This window comes from Pleurotus ostreatus, assembly GCF_014466165.1.
Source record: "Pleurotus ostreatus strain PC9 chromosome Unknown scaffold_1, whole genome shotgun sequence".
Classification (NCBI taxonomy): Eukaryota; Fungi; Basidiomycota; class Agaricomycetes; order Agaricales; family Pleurotaceae; genus Pleurotus; species Pleurotus ostreatus.
In genome coordinates, this window is record NW_023503156.1 from 2045417 (window position 1) to 2065375 (window position 19959).

General features: G+C 50.2%; 8 protein-coding genes across 8 annotated transcripts; 4 read left to right on the plus strand and 4 right to left on the minus strand.

Moving 5' to 3' along the window:
* Positions 1-87: 87 nt before the first annotated feature.
* PC9H_000693 (uncharacterized protein) lies at positions 88-2689 on the minus strand (the record flags this gene model as incomplete). Its single annotated transcript, XM_036770348.1, has 10 exons — positions 88-187; positions 238-426; positions 479-997; positions 1054-1304; positions 1361-1485; positions 1572-1670; positions 1725-1952; positions 2003-2032; positions 2093-2318; positions 2369-2689. The coding sequence occupies 10 exons, from the start codon at positions 2687-2689 to the stop codon at positions 88-90; spliced, it is 2088 nt and encodes a 695-aa protein (XP_036636193.1).
* An 874-nt stretch (positions 2690-3563) lies between these two features.
* Positions 3564-4642, minus strand: PC9H_000694 (uncharacterized protein; the record flags this gene model as incomplete). The annotated part of the gene is made up of 3 exons (XM_036770349.1): positions 3564-4046; positions 4104-4320; positions 4368-4642. The coding sequence occupies 3 exons, from the start codon at positions 4640-4642 to the stop codon at positions 3564-3566; spliced, it is 975 nt and encodes a 324-aa protein (XP_036636194.1).
* Positions 4643-4811: 169 nt separating this feature from the next.
* Positions 4812-7156, plus strand: PC9H_000695 (uncharacterized protein; the record flags this gene model as incomplete). Its single annotated transcript, XM_036770350.1, has 19 exons — positions 4812-4921; positions 4974-5023; positions 5084-5138; positions 5192-5250; positions 5297-5355; positions 5414-5483; positions 5548-5556; positions 5608-5696; positions 5755-5837; positions 5954-6143; positions 6201-6268; positions 6318-6370; positions 6427-6495; positions 6543-6577; positions 6626-6783; positions 6835-6849; positions 6900-6931; positions 6987-7056; positions 7111-7156. 19 exons carry the CDS (start codon positions 4812-4814, stop codon positions 7154-7156), a joined length of 1320 nt encoding a protein of 439 aa, XP_036636195.1.
* A 367-nt stretch (positions 7157-7523) lies between these two features.
* PC9H_000696 (uncharacterized protein) lies at positions 7524-9016 on the minus strand (the record flags this gene model as incomplete). The annotated part of the gene is made up of 7 exons (XM_036770351.1): positions 7524-7695; positions 7751-7922; positions 7985-8093; positions 8152-8371; positions 8420-8565; positions 8618-8829; positions 8884-9016. 7 exons carry the CDS (start codon positions 9014-9016, stop codon positions 7524-7526), a joined length of 1164 nt encoding a protein of 387 aa, XP_036636196.1.
* A 92-nt stretch (positions 9017-9108) lies between these two features.
* RPN6 (26S proteasome regulatory subunit rpn6) lies at positions 9109-10634 on the plus strand (the record flags this gene model as incomplete). Its single annotated transcript, XM_036770352.1, has 6 exons — positions 9109-9870; positions 9923-10070; positions 10129-10285; positions 10346-10436; positions 10493-10561; positions 10617-10634. 6 exons carry the CDS (start codon positions 9109-9111, stop codon positions 10632-10634), a joined length of 1245 nt encoding a protein of 414 aa, XP_036636197.1.
* Positions 10635-13712: 3078 nt separating this feature from the next.
* On the minus strand, positions 13713-14986 carry PC9H_000698 (uncharacterized protein; the record flags this gene model as incomplete). The annotated part of the gene is made up of 6 exons (XM_036770353.1): positions 13713-13741; positions 13797-13911; positions 13967-14049; positions 14103-14182; positions 14240-14814; positions 14873-14986. The coding sequence occupies 6 exons, from the start codon at positions 14984-14986 to the stop codon at positions 13713-13715; spliced, it is 996 nt and encodes a 331-aa protein (XP_036636198.1).
* Positions 14987-15385: 399 nt separating this feature from the next.
* PC9H_000699 (uncharacterized protein) lies at positions 15386-16744 on the plus strand (the record flags this gene model as incomplete). The annotated part of the gene is made up of 11 exons (XM_036770354.1): positions 15386-15392; positions 15443-15649; positions 15705-15888; positions 15940-15984; positions 16029-16053; positions 16107-16125; positions 16176-16224; positions 16274-16291; positions 16416-16548; positions 16602-16643; positions 16691-16744. The coding sequence occupies 11 exons, from the start codon at positions 15386-15388 to the stop codon at positions 16742-16744; spliced, it is 783 nt and encodes a 260-aa protein (XP_036636199.1).
* Positions 16745-17405: 661 nt separating this feature from the next.
* On the plus strand, positions 17406-19818 carry PAB1_1 (Protein phosphatase PP2A regulatory subunit B; the record flags this gene model as incomplete). The annotated part of the gene is made up of 6 exons (XM_036770355.1): positions 17406-17647; positions 17719-17847; positions 17910-18003; positions 18054-18248; positions 18298-19610; positions 19668-19818. 6 exons carry the CDS (start codon positions 17406-17408, stop codon positions 19816-19818), a joined length of 2124 nt encoding a protein of 707 aa, XP_036636200.1.
* Positions 19819-19959: the final 141 nt, after the last annotated feature.

Consider the following 19959-nt stretch of genomic DNA (forward strand, 5'->3'; position numbering starts at 1 on the left):
TAAGGTCCTAAGGGTACATAATAATACTGATACAATAAATTATAATGTTAGTATAGGATATAGTAAGAGCGTATATATATATAGAGATTATTTCAAACAATTCGTCGCGAACATAGCAGCATATCCACCTCCAGCATCAAGCAATTGTTGATGAGTGCCTTGCTCCACCAACCCGTTTTCCATGTATCTGATACCAGTCAGTTTTAAGAGCCGATCCGGTATGAGGGATAATCTTACAGGACCAAATCAGCCTGAGTCACAACGTTATTCACCCTATGTGCTGCATAGATGATACTTCGTCCTTTCCGGAGAGAGATAAAGTTGTTCAAAATATTGGTCTCGGTCACTGGGTCGAGTTCGGAAAAGGCGTCTCCAATAACTACCAGGCGTGGGTTGTTGCATAGAATCCGAAAGAAGGCGCGAGAACTAGAAACAAAAGTCATTTAGACGTATGCAACTGATAGAGAAGATATCTTACGCAAGTATTCTTTGCATCTCTTCACGAGTTAGCTGCACGGGGCGTCGAGCCGACATCGCAGAGTTCCGTGCGTCAACGGCTGCCTTAGAGCTGGCTCCCATACTTTGGCCTAGGACGGGGACTACGGTCGGAATGGCATCGTACCCTAACCTACGTATAAGTTCGTATGCGCCTCCTAATCGAGCGGCACGATCAACCAGATCCAAACCGAAATCATATCCATTGGCCAGACCAAACGTTATATTTTCCTTCAAAGAAATGGGATAGAGGTCGTCTGGCGTCTGGAGCAACACTGTCATGGAATCTCGGAGCGCCTCAGAGTTGATTGATTCAATTGCCCGGTTGTCGACTAGTATTGCTCCACTTAACGGTTCTATCAGGCGAGGAAGTAGCTTGAGCACCATCGATTTATCACTCGCATTCGGGCCCACGATAGCGACAATTTGCCCGGGGTGGACAATGAAACTGAGGTTGCGAAGAACGTCCCTTTCGGCATCCTCGCGCGTGACGCGCACGTCACTGACATAGGTTGCTTTGATTCAGCTTTCAGCGCAAATGGTCGCAGAGCAACGTACCTAAATTGTACTTTCATCCCTTTCGAGCTCGCTGCGGGGAAGGAAGGTGCTCCGAGCTCTTCTCTGGCTGGGACATTTGTAAAAGGGACATAGAATCTTTCCGCTTGCTGGCAGGTGTCGTCGAAAGTGGATCTCATTCGCAGACATAAATCAACGTTGCTGCGAATTGACTCGGTCATGAGGCGTAACAAAAGGGACTTGGCGATGCAATTTGTGGGCGACGACCACGGAAGTGTAAGTGCAAATGCAAGCTGGATTATCAGAATTCAACCCCTTTGCCGGTGCGAACAACAATAGAGTAGCTTACAACAGGGAGGTCGAGGATAATACAGCTCCACAGATCCCACAGCAACGGTCGAGGAATATCATTCGACGCCAATGCTGTTGCATCAGGCCGATGGACACCAAGGTCCCTTGAGGTTTTCTCATATTCTGTGTTATATTCTTATCAGAGATCGGAGGATCCACAAGCATCAAGCGGGCGGTAGACTTGCCTGCAGCTAGAAATGACGAGATACCATCTTTACGGATATCTTCCTCGTATTTCGGTGAGAAAATGAGCATGTACAAAGCGGCAAGGCGGCGATAGTATGGATTGCTCGTCCAAAACGTGTACTCTTAAGCGGCAACGTAAGTGGGTGTGGCCACATTTGATCAGATAGACGACTAACCTGCACCGCCTACTCCATCAGAAGGGATGGTATAAAGTAATATGGGGTAGTAAACGCCGAAGACGACCAGCAATTTGAACTCCAAGGAGGTCTTCTTCAGATACAACGAAAGGAGAATGCACGCTTGTATGAATGCGACGCAGAAAATGCTTGCTTTAAAGCACAATTGTTCGATGATGGCCCAACCTGGGGCAACCTCCTCAAACTGCCATGGTTCAGGGTAGGATGCTGAGTATATATTAGCGAAATATGGGAAAGTAGAGATCGCAAGTACTTACTATCATTTACTGCCCTGGCCTCAAGCTTCGCTAGAAGCAACGGATTGGTTAGTTTAAAAACACGTTGACGGGGTTCAACATACCTCTTACAAGTTGTGGAAGAAAATAACTTCGAAGGTGTCCACGTAAAGACATTGAAGTGTCTTTCCTGCACAGAGTTCAGGTTGATAAGTGATGCTGTGTCGAAATATATAGTAGCGCCGTACTTCATACGTTCTACAAGTGTAGACACGAGCGTAGAAGCCATGAAACTGTATACCAAAGCCGGTAGTGGGCCCATGCCACCGTCATTAACACATTGAATTGGGCCTGACATCTGCGACATGCATCCGTCAGTTGTCTCGCAGGACTGTATGCTATACATACTAGATCGACGGCCATGATGGCCATATAAAGGGACAGGATAGACGACCCAGTTGTCCACAAGCATGCCAGAATGTAAGTGGCAAACGTGAATGGGGCAATGGAAAAGACGTCGCGCAGAAGCCTTGCAGCGTATGGCACCGATGGGGGTATTCTCGGCCAGGAGCTGACACAGCCCAGGAACGCATACCTCCGACTCGGGGGCTCGAATGCGATTTCAAAGATTCCCCATCGTAATCTGCGTAAACCGTGTCTTTCGGTGGATATTTGTGGCGACTGTGGAGTGTGGTGATCGGGTGTACGCGATACACGCTTTACGAGCATCGCGGAGGAACTGCCAAAACAGAGAGAAGTTGAAGGTTAATGAGTCGATGATCCAAGGATCCCAAGGACGCCTTTATATGCTGGCCTACCGTTACCAATCTTACCTGACTACGGTCGGAGAACCAAAGACGAGGTTAAGGCGTCCAACCTTGCGCCTGGTATGCGCCTCCCGAGGTCTCCTAAACAAGTGCATTGTGGGTCTTGATGATGATCTGTAGGCCATATTAGCACATAAACGGATATCAGGAATAATAACAACTTGTCGTGAACCAGATCTCGTCGAGGCTAAATAGCCACACGACGTTTGCACAACTTGAAGGGCAAAAGCCGTACTGGCGTAGACACCTACGTGTAGAGAAGCATTGCCAATGGAAGGGCTACGGACAAAAGGGCTGGATGGACCCGGAAACCGAAGGCGAATGCATTGTGTGGGCGCCACACATTGAGGCAAAGCAAAGTGCAATGAGTAAAATTATAACGAAGCTTGTTCCGCATGGCGATTGAGATCAATCATGATTTGAGAAGGATACATCCTGTCTTGACCGTCGCATGCTACACAGCAAAGCAGAGTCTATTGTAGCTGTTGCGTTTTATTGGTGCTGTGGTTGGACAATACTGAGTGTGTTCGTTGACAGGGAAAGGTACTCAAGGCCCACGTTCACCGTCCAATATCGAAAGTGGACATCCCGGCTTACTGATGTATGTTGTTTGAGGTTGTAGGCGGACTGTTTCCCCAATTGCACTCGGGGATTTGGACCCACGAATAAACAGAAGTCGGGAGAAGATGAAACGCCTGACGTTTGAAGAATAGAAGTACAGACGGTAGCATTTGCACTAGGGGGTGCCTTCTTAATGTACGTGGGGTTGCCCGTGGCTATACTGCAAGAGGACCTACAGCCAACCATTCGTCCATGAGATTCCAAATTAGCACTTGTTCATCGTTCCATTCTGCTCTTTTCTCGCGGACGCATTCCGCACACAAGCCGTGAGCTGCCCAATCTACGCCTTTGATTCGCTCCAGGGTTTCAAGGGGTTTGCACACGCCGTCATCCTCTATGGCGGGTTGTATAACAAGGTTCATCCACGTGTCCGCGAAGACATCTGTGCAGGCCATGTGAGGCGTCGTTGCAGGACTGAAGAGGAGAGGTGTGAAGTGTTCAACCATCTTTGTCATGAGGTCATTACACCGCTTGATTTGGGAAGCAGGTAAGGGTGACAGGGTTGGGTTGCTTGTCGACGTGGAAGGGACATCAACAACAGACACGCCTCCTGGTTTGTCCTCTTGCACAATAGATTCAAAGCTTTCAAGATCGAGATTGGAGGCAACAACGAAACTATAAAATAACCGTTTTTGGACCTACACATAACCCATGATGGAATCCCAAATTATCACATATTCAACGACTCGACTTACGGCGACTATTTGAAACTCCAGGGCGAGTAACAAAGCTTGAATCAGGTCCTCGTGGTATTGCGCCGGGGTCGGGTTGTCCGGGAATAATTGCACAAATTGGTTAATCGATGCGGTATGTACAGTAGGTAAATCCAGTTGGCCAGTCGATGAGACACGGATGAGGGAGACCAAGCGGCTTAATGGCGTCTCGGGGGATAGCGGGCTTGGGGTAAGCGGGCTTTGATCAATGGTGGCCTTCATATCAAATCACTTGTAGTAACGTACGGGTTGGAATAAATGTAGTCGAGAAGCACTGCGACATCGTCTGCAGTCACCCCGCGTTCTGGAGGAACTACATAACGGAGGTACTGCGCTTCCTGGCCATTATCTGCGCTGTTGAGTGCCTTCGGCGTTGACTCAGGATCATGGCTGAGAGATAGGCGAGAGTGACGGCTGAAGATGTCCTTGTGGATTTTGAAGGCGCAGTTTTGGACATGTAGAATGAGGTTCCCATCTTCGAACCAGAAGGAGCTATGTCGATTATCCTCATCTATGGTCATGGTGCAAATGAGAGCTTCGTTCGTCGCCCATATCGATATCCTTCCCAGATCATGGTATTTCAATTTGGATGATCAGCATATTAGCAATAGTGTTCTCACGGTCACAACGCCACAACATACATACTTCTGAGAGTCGGCCCTGACATTCACGACTGTTCTCAGCACCAACATGGCTCATACTACGGTACAACGTGGATTTCACTTCCTGTGCAAGAATTCAGCACAGAAACTGAGACTTGGGTCTCCTACTCGTTACGTCTCACAGACACGGCAGTATGGGTACGCAGACTTCCCACCAGGCGAAGTAGAGTATCAATCATGATGTTTCCAGAGGCATGAGCCTCGATGGATTCACAGAGTCCCAGATTCAAGTTCGGGAAGGTAGTCCATGACGTGGGCCTGTTTCTGGAAGACATACCCTGACATTTTCATTATGTCAAGCCATTGGCAGTATCTGTAGCAAGTACCCGGATGAGTACTGGGCGCAAAAGGATATGTCGGTGATGGCGACTCTGAATCAACGTAGATAGAGACTAACCCTGTTCGTAGGGATGGAAGCTATCCAAGTGATCTCCACAGAGACCTTGCTGCAGGCGGTTGGTTAGGAAGTCCGTTCTCGTTGTGTTCCTTCCGTACGTTGCTGACGGACCCCAGTTTGCATGCCAGAAAAATATGGGGGCTCAAACCTAGGCATCTCTGAAGCAACAGTCATGGTGAACTAAACTCCCGTCTCGCATGGTTTAGATAACGCTGATAGAATTTTCTATGAAGTTGCAAACAATTGCCGAAAGTGGCGCAGGGATAGCTGGCGCTCAGTCTATCCATGCCAACGTCTATGCCAGTACGTTTTATCGCCGTTTGGGCCCACAAAGTTCTGAGCTAGCTTCATTTATCAAAACATATAGTGCAACCAGGTAAGGGCCATCTGTGTGCCTTGCTTCAATGTTGCTCACCGATGCCTCTAGTTTGGACGTTCGCCACGGAAGATCAACGTAACCGCTGGCTTCCCCCAATTATCTCTGGGAGCCAACGTGCATGTTTTGGTGTTACTGAGGTATTCTCTGCCTTCTCGCCTACCTTGGCAGGGTACAGGAGTCTGAGATATTATGTAGCCTAACACAGGTTTAGACACATTGAACCTACAAACCAGAGCTACCCGCCAGGGCGACAAATATATAGTAAACGGAAAGAAAATGTAAGTCTATGTTAGCTTACACCCACGACAAGTCAATCTAACCCCGTCACAGATGGATCTCGTAATTTCCTGTTACTATTCTACGTGTGCAACACAATGATTCGCAAATACGACAGCTCAGCACAGGTAGCACAGAAGATGGTCTTACTTGCTAGGACAATACCTCTGGACCAACTGGATAATCCTTTGAAGGGTCTCTCCCTATTCTTTGCTGACATCAAGAAGGAAGACGGCGTCACTCCCAAAAGAGGAATTGACCTCCAAAGGATCTCCAAGATGGGGGGTAGAGCTATTGACGCCAATCAAGTAAGTCGCTGATTTAACGTGCGGCATTTGGTGCTGATACTGTGCCCTCCCCGGCAGGTTTTCTTTGATGACTTCGAGATTCCTGTCGCCGACAGAATAGGCGCAGAGGGCGAAGGTTTCAAACAGTCTGTTCCGATTTCCATTGCATTGGTTGAAGTTGACAGACTGCTGTAGAATACTACATGGCATGAATGCTGAAAGGTGTTTGTTGGCCGGAGAAGCCCTTGGTTCGTTTGCCACTTATACGGCGTCAATCATCTCGGGTTCTACTGACCGACTGTAGGCATTGGGCTTGCTGCATTGCGACGTGCCGCGAGGTACGCATCCGAGCGAGTGGTCTTCGGACGGCCCAGTAGGTTCAACCCCATGGCTTTGTGGATATCTCTAATTGGAGACAAGTTGGCCAAAACCAGGCGATCCAGCACCCGCTTGCCGTATGTTGTTTCCTTGCTAAATCGAGCTCCATCTAATTTTGTCTCAAGCAATCGTGGATCGATCTAGAGGCGGCAAAGCTTCTAACCTACAGCGCAGCCAAGGCCTACGACGACCGCGCAGCAGATAAGGGTTCGAGCAACACGGACGTTGGCGCTAAGTGCAACGCTGCCAAATATTTCGCTGCGGAGGTTGCCTTCAAAGCATGGTACGTAAATGTCAGAATTCTGAAGGATCATTGCTGATGACCATCTAACAGCGAACGTGCTGTAATGTATGTCCCACTTCCCGCATGGCGTTCGACATGACATTCAATTGCCTCAGGATACACGGTGGAATGGGATATTCCGCCGATTGTATGTACCGAGCCCATCTGTTGGTGCTCAATTTGATTTGACTGCTCGCCAACAGTCCACGTCGAGCGTTACATGAGGGAAGTTTTCGTGCCGCGCATCGCTCCCGTCTCACGGGAAATGATCTTGTATGTTCACCAACACCTTCTGTCAACGACTCCATAATTAATACCTATATGTAGGAACTTCATCTCGCAGAAAGTCCTTGGGTTACCCAAATCATACTAGCGGCAAGTGCCATGCCTAGCCTTCGCCGTCCACACGAAAAGCACACCTACAAACAAAAGCTTTCGAGGCACTGTACTTTGATCGCCGGCTCTTTTTCGGTAACCCCCACAAATTCAAATTCCATTCCTAACTTTCCCCAAGCAGATGGTCCACGCGGCGACCTACTTACCGCCAGCGTATCACCATGGTCGCCGTCTAAGACCGTGTATCCTAGCTGTGTGTACTCGTAGGGCATTGTTGGTCCTAGATAAATGTCGAGGCATCCTTGTACTTTAAACCGATCAAGGGATACGTCCGAGCGGAACCAGGAAGTTTGTCAAGGGAAGCCTCGTTAACGTGAACGCATCATGACATCCGTATATCTACATTAGTACAGCACCTTGCTTAGTCTCTGTATGCCCGTCAAGAGAGCGTCGCCTTGTCTGATCAGAATGTCGTATTGAGCTGCCTTCAGCTCCGGTCTCGTCGTTTCCACAATGCCGTTGACTTTATCGATCGTGCAATGTAGCCGACCACTAGCAATAAACCGAGAGAGCTCACTGGGGAGCGAGCAGTTAGTCACGGACCGAAGAGGTTTTTAGTGTATGCACGTACTTGTCAACGAAGTCCACGCTGACGCCGAATGCGGCAGCCAGGCTGTCCAGTGTCAGACTGCGGTACGATTCGAGCAACTGCGTGTAGGCGCGTATCCGCATCTCTCTCACGTAATATCGTGCATGTGGCGAGAGGACACGAGATGGAGTAAGGTGTTCTTGTTCGAGTCTGGCTAAGCATACGTTCGTGACAGTTCAATATGGCTCTCATTCGGAAGTAGAGTAGAGTACATACCAAGGGCAACGAAGAACTTGTCATAATGACATTCATACAGACTTTTTACCAAGTCGCCTAGAAGGGGGATTTCGGGGAGCACTTGGTTTACTTCCGCGGCATCCATGATCTAGATTTGTAGAAGGTCGAGATTGAGTAGCGCACTAAGAGAGGGGGGATATAATGACCTTCTTCTTCAAGTCGACTCTGCTTAGCGTTAATGCGCAGGATATAACGACGAGTGCAACAAAATCATTGTAGGACAGAAGTTCGGTAGCAGTGAAAGTTGAAAGGGCGTCCAGCAATAGCTCACCGCCGCGTTTGAACTGGCGAATGGAAAGAAGATGAAGACCATGGTAAACCTTTAGACGATTGCGGCGATCCCAGTCACCGCCTTCTTCAATCAGTCTACAATAATTTGAGCAAGTAGTTATCCAAGCACAGAATGAGACTCACGCCTCAGCTTTCGTCAGGTGTTCTGTGATGAGTTCGTGGTCACCAAAGAAGAACCCAATGCGAGTTAGAGTGAGGACGATGTCTATTCGTGAGCCCAGTCCCGGTGTCTTCTCTAAAGCGAGTTTCTGAGCCACCACAGCACGATCCTACAGCAGGACGTCAGTCTACTGAGAATATACTGATACAGCGATCACGCACTTTGTCACCGATACGCGTCAAGTAGTTTGCGCGTGCTCGAAGAGCATCAGAGATTTCCGACTCCCCTTCCTGCTTCTCTGCCTCAGCCAGTCGCTCGTCCAACTTCTGGAGTTCCTCCGCATTCGACTTTTCCATGGCCGAAATCAGCGCATCGTCTAGGGGCACCGAGGCCGACGATGTAGAGGTCACTGTGCGGTAGTACGGCGCCATTTCTACATATTGCGGATAATTAACTTTCTTGCTCGTAGAAGTCCATGTTCACTTACGGTCGGCCTCGATGTTTTTGAGGAGTTCGGTGCGTGCATTCTCGTGGAGGGCCGTCAGCGACGGTGCCGAGAGCACGAAGAGTTGCTGTGGCAGGGAGAGATTTGGAATTGGGAGCACGATATCGTCGGCCATTGGAACAGAGGACTTTGTGTGCGCGCAATGACGCGTCTCTGCTAATAAACGCAAGGTTCCCACGGCAAGACGCGTGTACTACCTCCTTCACCATGTCCGCCCAAGAGCTCCTCGACCAGGCAGCGGCCTGCAAAGAAACAGATCCAGCACGCGCCGAAACTCTCTACAAGCAGGTCCTCGAGATAGAGGCCGCATCGAATCAGCAAGAATCAGCACTTGCAAAGCTCGGAGAGCTATACCGCGACCAGAAGAATGCAGAGGGCGTCGCACAGCTCATCACTCTGTCCCGGGGCTTCATGTCGTCGACGGCGAAAGCAAAGACAGCGAAACTGATTCGAACGCTGCTTGACTTCTTCAATGCGATACCGAACAGCCAGCAAATACAGATTGCAGTGCTGAAAGACAATATCGACTGGGCGAAGCAGGAGAAGCGGATATTTCTGAAGCACAGTCTTGAGACCCGTCTCGTCTCGCTGCAGCTTGATACCGCACAGCACAAGCCGGCACTCAAACTCATCGACACACTTCTCACCGAGCTCAAGCGGCTCGATGATAAACTCATCCTGACGGAAGTTCACCTGCTCGAATCGCGAGCTCATTTGAGCCTTCGTAATCTTCCGAAAGCCAAAGCTGCCTTGACATCATCAAGGACAGCAGCCAACTCGATATATTGCCCACCTTACCTGCAGAGCGCACTTGATCTCCAAGCGGGTATACTGCACGCGGAGGAAAGAGACTGGACGACCGCATACTCATACTTCTTTGAGGCTTTTGAGGGCTTGAGTTCCTTGGGAGAGGAAAGTGCTCTGGGCGCCTTCAAGTACATGCTCCTTTGTAAAGTCATGCTAAACTTGGTTGGTAACCCATAACGCTCGTTTAAATCTTAACTCATTCACGTACCTTCAGCCCGACGATGTCAACTCCTTGTTGACCATCAAACTAGCACTGAAGTATGCTCAGCTACGAGAAGTCGAGAGCATGCGTGCTATCGCCCGGGCGCATCAGAACCGGAATCTCGCAGACTTCGAGAAAGCTTTGAGGGACTACCAGGAAGGTACGGTGCACTCACCCCTCCACGCATTTCGGACGGCTCTAAACACGCTGGTCTATAGAGCTTACCACTGACCCAATCGTCCGATCGCATTTGACTGCCCTGTACGACACACTGCTCGAGCAGAATCTCCTGCGAATCGTCGAACCTTACTCCGTTGTCGAGATTGAGTACGTCGCGCAGATTGTGGGTCAAGAGCGGCAGGCCGTGGAGACGAAGTAAGCTCTAACCATAATATTGTTGAGATCAGAGTACTTACAAACCCCCATCGTGTCTAGATTGTCCAAGATGATCCTCGACAAGGTATTTTACGGCGTGCTCGACCAAGGCCGCGGATGCTTGATCATTTACGACGAGCCCGAAGTTGATGTAAGCACTTCTCCCTATGAATTCGAACGACATGCCGACCGTGATGCAATATCTAGACCATGTACGGCGCAGCGATCGACACATTGGAGCAAGTAGGCAAGGTGGTGGAATCCTTGTACGCAAAGGTAATATATGATTATTCCTTGCCGTTGAAACTATATTCACGCTTTGGAATTCTAGACGGTGAAAATAGCATAGTGTTCTGTCTACATCTAGCTGTATTTTTACGCACGTAGACGTGGCCGCGCTACTAATGGACTAGTAACCTCATCGACGGCTATTTGCAGAGAAGCCTCATTGATACTTCTGGTGTGGTAGCTTAAATAAGTAGGTAGCTACATGGTTACAGGGTGATTCCTAAAAGCCACGACAGCGAAAAGTGCCAGTGATGTGTATTGAATGGGCTATTCACGGCAAGGCCTTCTATTTCCTTAATTCACGGATAATACAGTTGAGAAACCCGGTTTCTGGGGTTTCTCCGCGTAACTTTGGAAACCCCTAGCAACAGTGCAAAGTGGAGCGGGTTGCGTCGGCCGGGAGTCCGCCCGGAACATGCCTAATATATCTTAGCTCCCAACTCCGAACCTCGCCTTTTGTGTAAGTATGGCATGCCACGAAGCGCCCGGTGACCTCGTTTCAAAAATTAGAACATGCCGGAAGGGCCCTTCATGATGTTCAAGCAGGGCTACCACAAAGTACGAACCCCCAAGACTTGAATATACTGTCAGACTAATTGAGCGATACAAATAAGTTACGCAGGCCCCTCTCCACATCACTAGATCGTGATCATTTGACGCAACTCACCTCTTTCCGTGTTCAAGCGCACCAGGACAAGAGGAATGGTGTCGCTTGTCACTCCAACGAACAAGTTCATGAAATGGCGTGGGTTAGCGCAATTATTCTGCTTTTCGACTCCACACGACGCCAACGGGCTCAATAACCTCAGGCTTGCGCAATACCGCACAACTGCATGAATGAAAGGATGCTCGATAGGGTAAAGCTGCTAGACACGTTGGAGAGCTATATAAACCTGCCCCACCGCTCCTCGCTTCCTCAGCAAACTTTTAGCCACTCACCAGTAGTAAGCACTCCTCTTCTTCCTCTCTTCCTATCTTCTGATTCGAGTTTTTTATCTACAGGCTTTATCGTCAGCCACCAATCACAATGCGCGTCGCACTCTTCGTCCTCGCTTTCGCTGCTGTGTTCGTCCTCGCCAGCCCCAACGCTGACAAGAAGAAGAAGGTCAAGAAGCCCACCGCCGCTCCTGCCGATGCTGCTCCTCCCGCCGACGCACCACCCGCTGACGATGCTGCTGCTGCCTAAAAGGGGATAACCACGCTTACATCCCGGTGCGCTCGCTCTGACAGCGGCCCTCGCGTTCCCCAGCCCTCAACAGAGACTCGACTCGTCCAAACTCTGGACACTTTGCACTCGAATGACGTCGATAATCCACCCGTAGTATAGTTAACGAACTATTTGTCGCGCGCACTGCGCCCAATAGACCGTGACTTGCTGCCTTTTCCAAATTTTATCGTCACGCGTTCAAATTGAAACAAGACACAGACCGCTGCGATGTAATAATCTTTCCGCTCCTGGCCTCACCTGTCAAAGGCTTCGATGTTGGTTAACCTTACAAATCATACGCAGAGCCCAGCGTGATATTACACCTTGAACGCACACTGGTTGAGAAAGTATCCAACTTCATTCTGATCTTCCATCCATCAGGTATTTATGTATGGGTGAGCAACAAGCGAGGCCAAGAGAAACGCAAATACAAAACACGGTACAGTTTGCAGACACTAAATGTCGACGAGTTCGCTGCTCAATAATACAACAACCTTGCCGCCAAGGTCGGGTGTCGCTGATTAGCTGCACCTCGTCGACAACAGGCCATCGTCTTGATTTGGATTGGCGGCGTCGGCGAGCCACGACGATCGCAAGGCCCGGAGAAGAAACGACGGGAGCAGTGAGAGAGAATGCGGACGGAGGAAGTGAGAGGGATGAGAGATGAACCGACCTCACCAGGCCCTCGAGGCTTGTGCACCTGCAAGATGAAGAGGGAGAAGGTATGCTCCTGCCCTGTGAATAGCAACAATCTAAATAATGTAGAGGGGAGTCATTGTCGAGCGAAGACACGGACCCTCATCCCCACAACTCCCCGTGAAGAATCTGCATGCGGAGAAGGACTGAAACTTTGTGATGCCAATTTCAGGCCCATCCCATTACTGAGTGCAGCTTAATATGTAGGTAGGATTGGCCGCCACATATTACTTCAAGCTCGCGACTTGGTACACGGAGAACCAAATATTCCTTACGTTTTCGCTTCCACACCGGCCGGAGTGAATATGGCCTCGCCGGAAGACACACCCCGATTTCTACATTGATGAAGTTTATTTGAAGGGGGTTCTTGGGGTTTCTCCGAGAAACCGGGTTTCTCAACTGTATTATCCTTAATTCACTAGAGCACCTGACGTGTCGCAGGCTTTGAAATCATACACAGTACTGTATGTGCAAATGCTGCGAACAATCGAATTCATCTATTAAGTTACTCATGGTAAATGTCATCATTCATCTTCAACCTTTAACATCCGAAGAAATGTGTATTGACGGTAGCTTAATTACGTAGTGATGGATGTCGATGATCGATGAAGTGACAATGGGTCCATCCCAGTCTATGATGCGAAGTGTCCGATGAGAAATGGAGGCCAGACGGTAAGTATGGACGTCCAAGAATATATGCTGTACCGGATGAACAAAGAATATATGCGATGATGATTGATCTATATGGAAAATGTCCGTCTTGCAGTTCTAACAATACTAAAAGGCAGTATATGTATTCGAGGTTGGAAGCTAACAAGCAGGAGTAAGATATCAACAAGAGGCATCCAAGAATCAAAGGTACCTAAATGACCTAACCAGCATGGAAGAGAAGTAGGTATTAAACGATGCGGGAAGCAACGAGAACATGCAGCAGGCTGAAACTGTGATACTACTGAATGCACATGCACACGGGAGGCCACTGATGGAATACGGTCCGCCAGATGAATGTTACTGAACAGAGGTTGGCTTGTCAGCTTCGTAAGATCATTATAGACATTCATGGCCGTCATTCATCAAAGTGGGTGGGGTGTTGGTGTGCTTCCCGAGGATAGAGGGGGACTAGCCCCAGAACGCAGCGACCAGGCCATGAAATATGAAGAGGGATTCGTCAAGAATTCACAAGGAAAGCAAAAGATGGAAGAGGGGTGTTCGAAGCGGAAGTGAGAATCAGTGATGTTAATGGCTTCGAATGAAAGACCATTCGACTGCATTCAATCGTCAGTGACTGTTCGTAGGAAAGGGACGGAGTGAAATACGTACTGGGGACGATGCCCTCATCTTCCGATGCGATTTCGTTGAAAGCGGCCGTTGACAAGTCGATGGAGCCTTCGTTTTTACAGGTTGGGCAAGCATCGGCAACAGTGACTATGACGGACTATACGGAAGGAACATCAGTGATGGTATTCGAAAGCACGGAAAACTCTTCATACTTTGCCGTTCTTCGTGTTCTTGATATTGACTTTGGAACCACAGTGGCTAGACTTCTTGCTGGTATCACCGTAAGTCCTGTAGTCTAAAGGAGGGATGTGTGAATACTAGTTCAGCTGAAGTCTCGAGAGAACCTACCCAGTGCGGCAATCAAGGCGCTGTCAGGGTTAACATCTCCGCAAGCACCGGCGACGCCATGCTGATAATAGAAAGTTGCACTACAGAGACCACGAATTAGTCATTGACAGATGCAAACGAAAGTGGAATGGACACACAAGCCACCCTTAACAATATCCTTAACGGTATCGACGGCTGCATCGACGATCGACTTGGTAGGCTCAGGGGCCTTAGACGACGAAACAATGACTGTTGGTTTCGCGGTAGTCTCAGGCTTGGGTTCTGGCGACGCTTCAGGCGTTGGGATAGGGGTAGGGGTAGGGGAAGGCTTAGACTCAGGAGTGGCAGCAGGCTTGGACTCGGGAGTGCTAGCGGGCTTTTGAGAGGCCGGTGCAGGAGCGGGCGCAGAGGAAGGAGCAGGCGCAGGTGTAGGTAGAGGCGCAGGTGTGTCTTGGCTACCCTCGTCATCACAATCTTCTTCATCAGCATGACTGCCTTCTTCCTCATCGTCGTCGCAATCATCAATCGGGTCGACAGGCGTAGTTACCGTAGAAGTGGGCTCAGCCGCGTGAGCAGAGGAGGAAGCCTCTGGAGAAGGAACGCAGTAGGCTTTGCGGTTCTTCTCGAGGGACTCGGTAGCCAACATGGGATGGCAGCAGTCATCGAAGAACTGCTTCCCATGGTTGTTGTGGCAGCCGATGGCCAAGTAGCGGGTATGGTAGGTCTCATACGGCTGTCATTTTAAATCATGGTGAGTACGGACTTAAGTCTAAATGCACCTAAGCACTGACCTCGAGATAACCTTCTAGGTAATGGGCTGGCGCCTTTGTTCTAGGAATGACGGCGGCGTCAACGGACGCGACGGCGGCGAGGACAATAGCAGCAAATGAGAATGAGGCGAGCATTGTGGGAAGCAGTAAAGACGGGAGGTTAAGTGAGTGACTTTAAGAAGGAAGGAAGGGCAACGAGTTTAAACTAGAGACAGTGAGCCGAAGAACGCCAACACAAGAAACAGGTCAGACTTACGAACTCGAGGAAAAAGGAAGATGGGGGAGGGAGAAGAGGACGAAATTGAACGACGGCTCCAAATGCCCTAACTTTAAATCGCTTCGCTTAAGCTAAAAATAGAGTTTCTCGCGCTCGCGCCAGCGAACTTGGCATTGCCCTGACACGAATTTAGTACGTAACACGTTGAAATGCGCTTCTGTTTGGCTCCAAGCCGGTGTGCAAACAACTGCCATACACCGCAGCACTTCCACGCAACAACTCGCCACAGCGACCACGCACCTTAACGACACGACACGATGAGCAGTACGTATGCTAGCACTCATGCTAGGAACAGTTCTCAATGTCTCCAACAGCATATCAAAACCCTTTTGCGTCAAGTCATTCGCTCGACACGAACCCCTTCGACGACCCAGCACCGCCCCAGTCTTCATCGCATGCAGCCGAGGCGGCGAGACTCGAGGAGCTACGGCGTCGGGAGCAAGATCTGGAGAGAAGAGAGCAGGAACTCACTCAGAAAGCCGAGCACATCAGAAAACATGGCAGAAATAACTGGCCACCATGTATGCCCTCCGTCGCTCTTCAAATACGGAGGCTAATTGCGGTTGCTGCCCTCAGTCTTCCCATTGATATTCCACTCAATACAGGATGAAATCCCCGAAGCCTCGCGTCCACTCGTGACGCGTTTGTACCAACTCTGGCTGGTTCTGGCCCTAACTTTGATTTTGAACATGGTTGCCTGTATCTTCGTTCTGTTGGCTGGCTCCTCGGACGGAGGGAAAGATCTCGGCGCAAGCATTGGGTGAGCACAGTGGCTATACATTTACGCTCTCGCCTGACCTTGTGTTCGTAGCTATCTTGTATTCATTTCCGCCGCTTCCTTTCTGTTGTGGTATCGGTAAGCACATTCAGCTCAAAGTAATTGGCATCTGACTTGCGTAGTCCAATTTATAACGGTTACATGAAAGTATGTAACAACACCCTGGGTTATTCATTGACGCTGACCTTTGGTATTTGCAGGAGCAATCCCTGTATTACTGTAAGCCCCAGAACAGTCTCGCTGTGGTCCATTACCAATTCACCACATAGACTTCTATTTCTTCTTTGGCGGCTTCCATTTGTTGTTCAGCATATATATGTTAGTGCTGTCTCCGATAGCGTACTGGCGAAGCTAACTCTTCCCGTAGGATAATCGGCATACCAAGGTACACTTCTCGCCAGTCCTTCTTCGTCGCCCCCTGATTCATCTCCTCCACTTCTCCACGGATTTCTTCATGCACCGATCGAACTTCTTATGTGGCACCGGTTCCGGCATTTCGCACGATATAGCACTGGCTCTGCCGGCTTGATACAGACCATTCAGATGTACGCTAGGCATGCGTGGGTGGCCGCCGTCCTCGGAACAGTGACAACAGTCGGATGGACAATTCAAGGATTAGGGAATGCATTCTACTATAGACAGGTGACTCGCGCTACCGCATGACCCAGCTGTTTCACTAACAATGAAACTACAAGATATATGCGCACCATACAGCCGCCGGTCACAGCATGGAAAAGGTATGAACAACGCTGAGCCATAATGATGCCGTCTCACACCTGTATAGGCAAAGGCAGAGCTTGCCACGCACGGCGCGAAGGCTTACTTCACGAGGGGATGAGTTGCCCGTCGATGAGTACAACCGTTCTGCCTAGTACTAGCACTTTGTCATGTACGATGAACTATTACATTTTGTTCTTGGTATTACATGTGCTCAGTACTCCAGTACCCTATGTTTATCAATTATTTACATGTAGGATGCCACTATTGTTCGCCTCGACCTAACCTCGACATCTTTCGTGGACAGTGCGCATCTATTGTCGGAGCTTTAAATACGGCCTTATCAGTTGGCTCGTGTAGGCAATTATGTTTTCTCTCAACCACCACCTAAGGCAAGTCTCATTTTCATTCATTTCCAGCGTTCTCCGTCGCGCTGCCCCTCCCGAAGCCAAATGGTTTCCGTCGTTGTCAACGACGGCGACGAGTTCCAACGTTTGAGCGCCCATCATCTTCAGTGTCGCTGACCAACTCTTCTCGCATTACAGCACAAAAAGCCGTATAAAAAACATATAAAAACCCTTTTTATATACAAGCGGTTGCCTTTCTTCCTTCCTGTGTAAGTCTACGCCTCGAAGCGTTTCAAGTCCAGTTCGTTCTAACGTGCAGGCTCCCAATCAAGTTGCAGAAAAGTCATAAAGCAGTAACGACCCCCAAATCCTCATATAAAAGCAAATTTCTTTTCCGTTTCTTCGTTCGTCGATTTCCATATCCGAATCAAAATAATGGCTTCCGTCGCTGTCGCACAACCCGAGACCGTACCTCAACAGGGTACTTCCATCCCAGAGCAGCCTGCCCCGGTGATGGCTGCCCCTCCCGCGCCCGCCCCTGCGCCCGCCCCTTACGTCGCTCCTGCTCCTGCCCCGTCTGCCTCTCCTTCTGCCTCCCTGTACGTCGGAGAGTTGGATCCCACCGTTACGGAGGCGATGCTCTTTGAGATCTTCAATATGATTGGTCCGGTGGCGAGGTGTGTTTTACGTTGGATCCCCAAGTGTCTCATGTGTAACTGCCGCTCATCATTTGCTGAACGTAATATAGCATTCGCGTCTGCCGTGATGCAGTCACTCGCCGCTCCTTGGGCTACGCTTACGTCAACTACTTGAATGCAGCTGACGGTGAGCGCGCCTTGGAGCAGCTCAACTACTCCCTCATCAAGAACCGTGCATGGTGAGTCTTGTGTCATGGCTCCATTTTGATTGCCGACCTTATGGATTCATTCAACCTGTCAGCCGAATCATGTGGTCTCAGCGTGACCCCGCTCTTCGCAAGACTGGCCAAGGCAATATCTTTATCAAGAACCTGGACGAGCTGATCGATAACAAGGTAATTGTCGAACTGTGTGCAGTGATCGACGACCCTGACAGTGCTTTCAGGCTCTTCACGATACCTTTGCTGCTTTCGGCAATGTCTTGTCTTGCAAGGTTGCAACCGACGACCAAGGCCGATCCAAGGGCTATGGATTCGTCCACTACGAAACCGCTGAGGCCGCCGAGAGTGCCATCAAGGCTGTCAATGGCATGTTGCTCAACGACAAGAAGGTTTACGTCGGCTACCATATCTCGCGCAAAGTATGTCGGTTCCCGTCTCATACGCAAACGTACCTCTGACTTGATTTAGGAACGTCAATCCAAGATGGACGAAATGAGGGCGCAATTCACGAATCTCTATGTCAAGAACCTTGACCCTGAGGTCACGCAAGAGGAATTCGAAGCCCTTTTCAACCAGTACGGCAGCGTCACCTCTGCTATCGTTCAAGTCGACGAAGAAGGCAGGAGCAAGGGATTCGGCTTTGTGAACTACGAGTCTCACGAAGAAGCCCAGCGCGCTGTCGATGGCCTGAATGACAAGGAGATTAATGGCAAGAAGCTATTCGTCGCCCGTGCACAGAAGAAGGCCGAGCGCGAAGAGGAGCTCCGCAAATCCTATGAGGCCGCCAAGATGGAGAAGTTGAACAAATACGCCGGGGTCAATCTTTACATCAAGAACCTCGAGGATGACGTTGACGATGAGAAGCTCCGCGCCGAGTTCGAGCCTTTCGGCACTATCACTAGCTGCAAAGTTATGTGTGACGACAAGAGCAAGTCCAAGGGCTTCGGCTTTGTCTGTTTCTCGTCCCCGGAGGAGGCCACAAAGGCTGTCGCTGAGATGAACAACAAGATGATGGGGACCAAGCCCCTCTACGTCTCACTTGCTCAACGTCGTGAAGTTCGCAGGCAACAATTGGAGAGCCAGATTGCTCAGCGCAACCAGATCCGTATGCAACAAGCCGCGGCAGCAGGCATGCCCGGAGGCTACATCAACGGACCTATGTACTATCCTCCTGGCCCTGGCTTCCCGCCTCAAGGACGCGGCATGATGGGCTACGGCGGTCCTGGCATGATGCCTCCCCGCCCCCGCTATCCTCCTGCTAACGGGCAAGTTCCCAGCATGCCCATGGCCGCTCCGTACGGACAGGTGCCTCCTCAAGGTTACGGCATGCCATCTTACCCCCGTGGCGCCAATGCGCCTCGTCCTCCTAACGCTCGCGGACCTCCTTCGCCCACTGCAGGCACGGTCCCCATGCCCCGCAGCAACGGACCCCCTGCTCCTAATGGCGCCGGTCAGCGTCCCCCTGTTCCTCAGGGAGTGCCATCGCAAGGCCTGCCTCAAGTTGCGCCTCAGGCACGTCCGGGTCCTGGAGCCCCAGCCCCAGCTCCTGCACCCGCACCTGGCGCTAGTCGCCTTCCTCCTCCTGCTCAGCCAGCTGGTTACAAGAACCCTCAGGCTCGTCCCGCCGGGACTCCCAATGCCGCCCCCCAGGCTAATCAACAGCCTGCTGCTCCTTCGGCCTTGCCTGAGGCTCCTGTCATCACCGCAGCCCAGTTGTCAAGTGCGTCCCCTATGGAACAGAAGCAAATGCTTGGTGAGGTTATCTACATGAGCATTGCGAAGTAGGTTTATCCCCTTTCTGTGTGTACCGCTGACACTGATGTATCGACCGACCATAGCTCTCACCCCGATTTGGCGGGCAAGATCACTGGTATGTTGCTCGAGATGGACAACATGGAGCTCTTGCACTTGTTGGAAACTCCGGATGCAATGGACGCTAAGGTCAACGAAGCTCTCTCGGTCTTGCACGAATACGCCAAGGATGCTTGAATGCAAGATGTTGAGGGCACATTGTGTCCGTAGATGCTTCGTGCATCGTCCGCTCTTTATCATTGCCTCCAACCATCCACGATTTTATGCCCTTGACGTACTCCCTTCTCCCCATGTATCATCTCTGCTGCAACTCGCTCC